Source organism: Sinocyclocheilus grahami, unplaced genomic scaffold, assembly GCF_001515645.1.
Source record: "Sinocyclocheilus grahami isolate Dianchi unplaced genomic scaffold, SAMN03320097.WGS_v1.1 scaffold29.1, whole genome shotgun sequence".
NCBI lineage: Eukaryota > Metazoa > Chordata > Actinopteri > Cypriniformes > Cyprinidae > Sinocyclocheilus > Sinocyclocheilus grahami.
In genome coordinates, this window is record NW_015505208.1 from 2,936,860 (window position 1) to 2,946,293 (window position 9,434).

At 34.9% G+C, this 9,434-nt stretch overlaps 1 protein-coding gene across 1 annotated transcript; it reads left to right on the forward strand.

Moving 5' to 3' along the window:
• Positions 1-369: 369 nt before the first annotated feature.
• LOC107571617 (delta-type opioid receptor) lies at positions 370-6,199 on the forward strand. The gene is made up of 4 exons (XM_016257953.1): positions 370-422; positions 573-783; positions 4,258-4,619; positions 5,649-6,199. Exons 2-4 carry the CDS (start codon positions 593-595, stop codon positions 6,197-6,199), a joined length of 1,104 nt encoding a protein of 367 aa, XP_016113439.1. The 5' UTR covers positions 370-422; positions 573-592.
• The last annotated feature ends 3,235 nt before the right edge of the window (positions 6,200-9,434 follow it).

The window sequence follows — 9,434 nt, forward strand, 5'->3', positions numbered from 1 at the left end:
TTTCTATTTTATTCTTTACCTTTTTATAAAAAAAAAAAAAAGATTGTGAATACTGTTAAGACAAAAATATATAAATCAAATATTTATGGCATTAAATTTGCTTGTTTTTCACCCAAGGACCAAGATTTCTTTTGTACTTGGCTAGGTTATGTTCATGTTTGTTCCACCAGAGATATTCAACAAGGAATGAAAAGTGACACACACACGCGAACACACACACACACACACACACATTTACGCGCACGCGCAATGTTTGATTACTGTAACGATGTGCGCGAAGTGAACGTCGGACTCTACGGTGAGGAGAGTCGTCTCATGGACATGAAATCTTAAGCGTTTTTCTTGGTTTAAGATGGACCCATCTCTCTTCAGTTTCACCGGAGAGCGTCACATACTTCAAGCTTGATCTGCACTTTAATGATGTAAGTACTTCACAATACTACTCTCTCAGAGAGGATATAACGATATTAAAGGGTGTAGGCGTCCTTTAAACCCTATTCGCGTCTTCTGTTCACTTGCTTGTTGTGAGACATACGTAAGTTTTTGTTCGTTTCTTATCTTCTCCTCAACAGCTGTGGGTGCTTTCTTCACGATGGAGTTGCTCGAGTTGTCCGACGTCCAACAGATGTTCAACGACTCCCGTTTTCAGGGGAATTTGAGTGAGCTTGATGATGTACTCGAGCCTTTACCTAAGGGCGCAAAGATCACTGTCGTTGTGGTCTACTTGATAGTGTGCGTGGTGGGGCTCGTGGGGAACTGCCTGGTCATGTATGTAATTATCAGGTGAGAATAAGTGTTCGGGGTCATCATTATAAGTGTGTGTGTGTGTGTGTGTGCTAGAGGAAGAGCTTAATATAGAGAGCTCAGTATAGAGGTGGACAACCAGTTCAATGCATGTGAGTTGTGTATGGTTACAAAGTTAACCCTGTAACCTGACATATAAAATAATGGAACATATGTGTCATATTTGATACATAAGACTTCTATAGCCCATATAGTATAATACACCAAAAAAACACCTACATTTTATTTAGACACCCAAACATTTTCAGCATTGCTGTTGTTGTTATTTATATGGCCTAATAGTAAGATAAAATTATTATCGCTTGTAATGTAAATCAGATTTTATATAGCAGGCTACCTACATAAATGCATATAAATGTCAGTTGTTATTTTATCTTCCAATAATGTCTTGGCAAGATTACATTTAAATGCTTGTGTTTATGATCAAAGCTCTGTCGTTTTAATTGTGAGAGGCAAAACGTGTAATACAATCTAATACAGTGATTATTGAGAGATGATTGAAAAGCTTGTTGTATTATTTTTGATACTTACATTTTAACATGATTTTCTAGTGATGTTTGGATAATCAAGTAAACCCAAGTTGCTTCAGTCCAGCAAATTCATCTTGACATTTTTTTTTAGGTTTACAAAAATCATTCAAGATTTCATAGCAAAAAAGACGTGTACCATGAAGTTGGAAATAGACCTTAGAATGACAATAAAAGCCTTTTACTTAGTAAAAAGAATGAACTATTAAACAGAGATCAGAAGGCATATAGAAGATTCTGCACAATAGGTTTTTCAGTAAAGGTGCGATCATGTTGATCATTAGAGGCCTTAGAAAATTAATTTATCAAATATGACACAGGCTTTGTAGGGTTAAAAAAGAGCATCGTTATACAGTATGTTCATCTTGCTGCAACATTGCTTCATCATCATGTTTTTATTAACTGGGGTCATTATTTGAAATGCTTCTTATGATTTACATTTTCAACAAGAGCAGAACATTTCCCTAATGTTAATATATGGTTCCTATTTGGTTATTTTCTGGGAATGTTCATTGGGTTTATTGTATGTTGCATAGTTCTCAGCTGGTTTTGTTTCAAAAACAAACAAAACTAAAATGCACTTAAAACAAACAATGTATAAATATTTTAATGTGTGTCCTGCAACCTATCCATGTTGACATTTGCCTAATTTAAAATCTGAAATACAAAACAGTTTAATTGGGCGCAACAAAAAAGTGTTTTCTCCTAAATTGTTTTCTTTTGATTCCTATTTCTTGTGATAGTTGAACTACGCATGATTACATGGCTATGTTATCGCCAGAACAGACCTGCAATTCATTTTTGGGTTGCTAACCACCAGTTAGAGCTCTTGACATGTTTTTGCCCTGTAGTTGAAACTGTACATTAACACAGTGAAATATTAGCTTGAAGCGACACCATTTTCTCTTTTCTGGCGCTAACTAATCCATCGTAGCACTTGTTCTGCCAGCATCGTGTCACAAGCCTGCTTGTTCATTACATTGCTAAATAAACATTTGGTTCTTGTCCAAACCTCCATGTCGTGAAACAGCTGTAGACGGGGGCCAAGACACAGCTTTTCGATCAGCACAGCAAGAATTCGTATTAGCAGAATACACAATTAGTTTTATAATCATTAAACATTGTTTCAGCCATTCCTGAGGTCAAATTCAGAGAAAGAGGAATTCATGTAGGTTTGATTGTGAAGAGACAATGCAAAATGTCCCTCTGATTTACCAACTTGCACTCTTCGCCTGGTCGTTCGCTTTAACATGACAAGCATGGCCATGTAGTAATTTTGTCTCGCCCTCTCATGCTTGTATTTTGTTGAAGGTATAATTATGAAGGAATTCCATGCTGATCTAATGTACAAGGAAAACTGCCTCATAATTAGGAGTCAGAAAATAGATTTGCTCCATCACCTCATGTTTTTAAGGGAAAACATCCTTAAAGGTAGTTGTACATACTTGTGGTTTGTGTATACAGGGAAAGGCAATGAGTCTTTGTCTTTAGTGTTATAATGTGTGTGTTCATGCATTCACTTACATGGTCATTACTCAGACGTTCTGATATATAGTCCTATGGGCCTATTTTAAAACCTGTTGCTAAGCTGGTTACCAAGCACCACCTGCAATTTCTTTACCTTCGAAGATCACAGCCTGTCTCTGAGCTTCACTGAATTTGGAATGAAAAGTGTCAGTCTACCTCTTGAGGATTTTTAACAAGGTTTTCACAACATCACTGGCATAGTCTTTCTTTTATGTCCAGAAAGAGACAGACTATGCCTAAATTTGATCATATTTGAAGATAAGCATGGCTGCTTTATAATTCAGATTTAATATTCATCAAAGGTGTAGTTCACCCAAAAATTTAAATTTGCTGAAAATGTACTTGCCCGCTTGTCATTTGAGATGTAGATGAGTTTGTTTCTTCATCAGAACAGGTTTGAGGAATCTGTCCCTTGTTGACCAGACAAGATGAATTTTCCCCAGAAAAAAAAAAAAGATTAGAGGACTTCTATTTTAGTTAGAAGCAACGATTTAAGGATAAAAATGTCTTGATGGATGTAGCTTTTCACTTCACAAGACAATAATTAATAGACTGGAGTTGTGTGGATTACTTGTGGATTACTGTGATGTTTTTATCAGCTGTTTTAACTCTTTTTCTGACGGCACCCATTCACTGCAGAGGATCCATTGGTAAACAAGTGATGTAAAGTGATCTAAATTTCTCCAAATCTTTATCTTGGATGGCATAATTTTTAGGCGAACTATGGCTTTAACCCTAATCCTAATATACTGAAGATCCATTTGTAGTTATTGTCATTTGCTTTTTAAATGATGCTCTTGCTTGTCCTTGTCTTTGTCAATAGGTCATGTCATCTAGCAGGGCATTGCAAACAATGGCAGATGATCAATATATGATAATACTGTCATATATGATAATACTGTGTGTTTTGCATGCATGCATCTCCTCCAAGAATTACTAACACTATACAAACATACAAAGCTAAAACTATTTCCTATTAAATATAATGTGAAGTTGTGAACAGAAATTCACTTGAAATTTGGTTTCCGCAGAATGATTTTCTGATTATTTTTTAAATATTCTAAAATGTACTTCAAATATCAACCCCTTTATTTATAAATGCATAAATAGCATTCTTGTAGCACAAACAGTTGAGCATGACACTAACAATGCCAAGGACATGAGAGAAGTAATAATAATAATTATAAAAACAATATTGGATTTGCTTTGAGACCTATAAACACTAAGTTTTTAATTAATAATTTAAACTGGAGTGTGTAATTGTTTTTGTTAAAATACTTTATACTAGTGTATTATGCAATATTCATTCATATAAATTAATGTACATTAATAATTATATAAATTTAATGAAATGTGTTATTAAAAGTTATTTGAACAGTGATATTTGTACCTGCTTCAGGTACACAAAGATGAAAACGGCCACCAACATTTACATCTTTAACCTGGCCTTGGCTGATGCACTAGTGCTGGCGACTCTTCCTTTCCAAGGCACGGATGTCATCCTTGGTTTCTGGCCCTTCGGTCTGGCTCTGTGTAAAGCTGTGGTGGCCATTGACTATTACAACATGTTCACAAGTGTTTTCACCCTGACCATAATGAGTGTGGATCGCTACATAGCCGTCTGCCACCCTGTGCGCTCCCTGACAGTTCGCACCCCGCTCCGGGCCAAGCTAATCAACGTGGCTGTGTGGGTGCTGGCGTCAGCCGTAGGACTGCCTGTTATGATCATGGGTCAGGTGGAGGAGGAAAAGGATGTTTACGGTAGTCTCTTTTCTCATTATCCTATGTCAACCTGTCACTCCGAAGCATGTTTGTTCATTATGTCATGAAAATGTGAATCCGTCTTTGTCATTTTGATGTTGTCATGTTGATGTTCCATCGTTTACTTAGGCAGTTGTACCCAAAATGATTATATTTGTGGTTTTACTGTGTATTAAAGGTGCACTAATTCAGTTTTTGTTGCATTGATCAGCCTGCAAGGGGGATGCCAATTTTTGTTTGATATTTGTTGGATAATTTTTATATAGAAAAGTAAAACAAACGCGCACCTTTTTGAGGTTCAAGTTAAAGGAGGAAGCTTAATGAAGACAAATTATAACTGCACACTGTCTTAAAGCATGATTAATAATAAATCATGCTTATAAGAGATTTTTCTTCATGATAATTTGTATATAAAATAAAATCACACATTAAACAAAAAATTCAATATTAAATTAACATCAACCAAATTGGTATTTGAGTTCAAATATATGATTTTGTGTACATGAACAAAGATTACAGCAACAGGAAATACCAACATTGTAGAATAAAATAGCTTTTTTTCCTTTGAAACATACACTACAGTTCAAAAGTCTGGGGCCAGTAAAATAAAACACACACACTCACAATTGAATGTTTTATTCAGTAAGGATGCATTAAATTACTAAAGATTACTATTTCAAATAAAACTTTTTGTTGATCCAGAAAAAAATCAGTTTACACAAAAATATTAAGCAACACAACTAACAGTATATAAAACCACATAACAATACTCTTTTTACTGTATCTTTGATCAAATAAATGCAGCCTTGGTGAGCATAAGAGACCTATTTCAAAAACATTGTAAAACATCCTGTTCAGAATAACTTTTTAAGAAAAAAAACCCAAAAAACGTTTTTTTCTTTTTTTAAATGATTTGTGCACTATTCTCTCTTGTGGAAGATTTTGCTTTCCGCTCATGATTCATTGTAAATCATGGCACTACTTTAAATCAGCTTTACCAATTCATTCCCTGACTTTATTTCTGTGCAGGTGCCGAGTGCATACTGAACTTGCCTAAACCAAGAGAACACTGGTGGCCTGTGTTTGTGATTTGTGTGTTCCTCTTCTCTTTCTTGATTCCTGTGGTGATCATAAGTGTCTGCTACGGGTTGATGGTACGACGCCTGCGCAGTGTACGTGTCCTGTCCGGTTCTAGAGAGAAGGACCGGAATCTGAGGAGAATCACCTATATGGTACTGTCTGTGGTCGCTGCTTTTGTGTTGTGCTGGATGCCAGTGCAGGTCTTGGCTTTGATCCAGGCCTTGGGGCATGTGGATCTTGGGACCAGCCAGGCCTCGATGGCAGCCATGCATTTCTGCATTGCTCTGGGCTATGCTAACAGTTGCTTGAACCCTGTCCTCTATGCCTTCTTGGATGAAAACTTCAAGCGGTGTTTCCGTGAGTTCTGTATCCCGGCCAACTCCAGTTTGTTCCTAGAAGAGCAGCGCAAGAGGTCATTGAGGCAGGAGAGAGAATGTGCTGAGGAGGAAGAAAAAGAAGTGGTTATTGATGAAGGTGCCATTCCAGTGTGTGCAGAGTAGAGCTTTGCTAAGTGACCGTATTCTTGGATGGCATGAAACTTAACTAACAATTGAGTAAAGTTATGTAAACATTGCTGCTTTTGTTTAGCTGGCAGATTGTTTGTGATGATTCAGAATTAGAAGTATGGATATACAAGACCATTGTTTCACATGGGACAAAAGGGCTTTTTTTTCCTTTTAAAATCTTATAGTGTATAGTATACAATCTTCACATTGTTTATTGTAGTCCTTATATGATTACATGACTAATTTAATATTATAATATTTATATATTATATTATTAATAAATTATTCTAAATGATTATATTAATTCACCTGCATTTTTGTAAATGTACTCCTTTTGTTATAAAATAAGTATATTGGAATTGCATATGCAAAATATTTCTTAATTTATTTTTAACTGCTGTACAAAGGTTTGTGTGTATATATACTATATATATTTGTATACAACAAATATACACTAGTGTTCAAAGGTTTGGGGTCAGTAATATGTATATATATATGTATATATTTATATAAATGTGTGTGTATATATATATATATATATACACATTTATACTATATATATAGAGAGAGAGAGAGAGAGAGAATACTTTTATTCTGCAAGGAAGCAATAAATTGATCAAAATAAGCGCTGTTCTTTTGAACGTTCTATTTATCAGAGTACGAATCACAGCACAGCTATAACATTGATAATAATAAGAAATGTTCAAAAACAAATTCATCTTTTCCATCACAGGAATAAATGGTATTTTAAAATATATTACAATAGAAAAGAGTTGTTTTAATTTGCAATAGTATTTCACAATATTATAGTGGTTTATTGAATTTTTGATCAAAATAATGCAGCCTTGGCGAACATAAGACATTTACTGACACCAAACTTTTGTTTGTAGTTTATATTACAGATACTTAAAAGGATGCAGTATTTAAAGATATTGATATTTAATGACTGAGAAATCACAGAACTGATAATGAAGTACTTATGTGTGCCTGTATCTAATAATAAGCTTGAAAGAATTTTCAATTGAATATTTTGACAGTGATTCAGAATGACATGTTAGTGCTAATGAAGTCAAGACTCTTCCCAAAAATCACATCTGTTTGACCTCTGTAAAAAGTTGTACAGACAGGTGGGAAGAGGAGGGGATTTTGTGATGGGATTGAGAGCATGTTTCCTTGATCTTGCCCAGCTTATAAAGAACACGCTGGAGTGAAGGATCTTAGAAACATCTGTTTTTGTCTGTGTGGTGTGAAGTGCTTGCCAGATGGTGTTATAATGCTCGATATATGCTCCTTATGCCATGCTTCATCTCGTCCCACTTCAGCTTTTAAACTATATGTTAATTAAAGTCTTGACTGAAGGAATGCAAATAATATAAAGAATGCATAAATTAACTACTTGTTTTTCTATACAGGTTAGTTAGGTGGGAAAATAAGAGACACTGAGGCGGAATAATGCATGTTACATTTTAAAATGTATACAGAACAATGTATTGTCTTATTATTTTTGTGCCATGGGTTTGATTCCCAGGGACTGCATGAACAGATTCAAAATGTGTACTTCGAATGCAACGTAAGTCTGTTTGGATAAAAGTGTCTGCCAAATGCATAAATTTAAATGTATCATAATTAATGAAATGGTCTATTTATTAGGTATTATAAAAATATGACTGAATAAAAAATTATTACAATTTTTGTTATTAAAAAATTATTTGAAATTGTAGCCTGACAAAATATTTTTCGTCTTCTTTTCTAATCCTTCATTAACCATGTTGTTATTGTTCAGTTTTGACTAGCTAGTTGAGGACATTTAGTTTTTGTAAACAAGGCCACCAGAAGACCCTGAATTACAAAAAGATGTGTTCTGTCCATGATTTATTATGTCTCAGCCTGTTAAGATTTGACAATCAAAAATCATGTTACTATACACCCAGACCGTGTTTTCAGTACCTAAGCATTCAACTTTGTTACTGTAATTGTCAGAAGGTTCTTAAATTCTGAAATTATGTTCATAAACCTTATGTTGTTCAACCAGCATTAATAAATAATGTCCATCATTGGGAAACTATTGATTTTGGGGGATTTTAAACATTAAAGTCTGTAAATAATTGAAAGCAACCTGTGCTTTCTAAGAGTTTGTTTGTTAAAATAGGGATAAAATATTTATGAACAATAATAAATCACATATTTGTAACCATCTGGCCCTTGGTATTTTCTGACAACATAACTACAGTATTTTTTAAATGGTCATAGATTTCTACAAACCCCCTGTTCAGTGATAATGGTCTGTTTTAGTATGATGACTGCACCTGTGTTTGGCTTAGATGTAAATCATTTAATTTCACTGTTAAAGATTAGGCTACTCATAGTGTACATTTGTAAGCTTTTCTGTAATATTTTGCTCTTGATCAAAGGCTAAATGAAACTACCTTACTGCCCCTCCTTGGTTTTGTTAATGTAGATCTGCTTAGTTTAGAAATATTTAATATGTACTCTCAGAATATTATTGACAAAAAAAAAAACATGAACACTCTACTATGAATCATCATGTAAGTTTTATCTCGGGCCATTCATAAGCAACCTGCTGTACTGCGGGATTATTTTGTAAAAGCTTTTGATTTGGATGTATAGGTTATGTTTTTCAACTACAACAACTACAAACTGCATTAAAAAAGTTTGATATTGCGACGTCTCAACCTTCTAGTGGTATTGCTGGTCAGAGAGCTGTCTGGCTAAGGACACCAGCCCATCTCATTTTTAAAACCAGGCAGAACCAGAGATGAACTGGTTTGAAGCATTTGTCTCCGTTTGCAGTGAAGTGACCATTAATGTGATTTTCCTTTTTTTAAGCCTGTCAATCACGTCCCTACCAAACTACTGTCAGAGCTCTACTTCATCTCGTGTGCGTATTATTAGCAGTAGGTGGCAGCACTAGCACAGAAACGCTTTTTGAACTATAAAGTGTCAGTCTGTCACTGAAGCCGGCCGGTGGCTCTCTAGGCTCACTCAGAAAAAGTCTTCGACCTCAGGAGGTAATAAAAATTTATTATTTCCTATTACCAAACTTGATTTAGGTGTAGTGAAAAGTTAATATAAATAATAATAATAATAATAATAATAATTCATTACATTTATATAGCGCTTTTCTGGGCACTCAAAGACCTTTACATTGTCAAGGCGTATCTCCTCATCCACCACCAGTGTGCAGCATCCACCTGGATGATGCGACGGC

Bases quoted from the DNA above. Each gene is read 5' to 3' on its own strand.
- LOC107571617 (XM_016257953.1), top strand. From the start codon at position 593: ATGGAGTTGCTCGAGTTGTCCGACGTCCAACAGATGTTCAACGACTCC. The intron at 784-4,257 runs GTGAGAATAAGT...TACCTGCTTCAG, and splicing joins GTCATGTATGTAATTATCAG to GTACACAAAGATGAAAACGG. The intron at 4,620-5,648 runs GTAGTCTCTTTT...ATTTCTGTGCAG, and splicing joins GGAGGAAAAGGATGTTTACG to GTGCCGAGTGCATACTGAAC.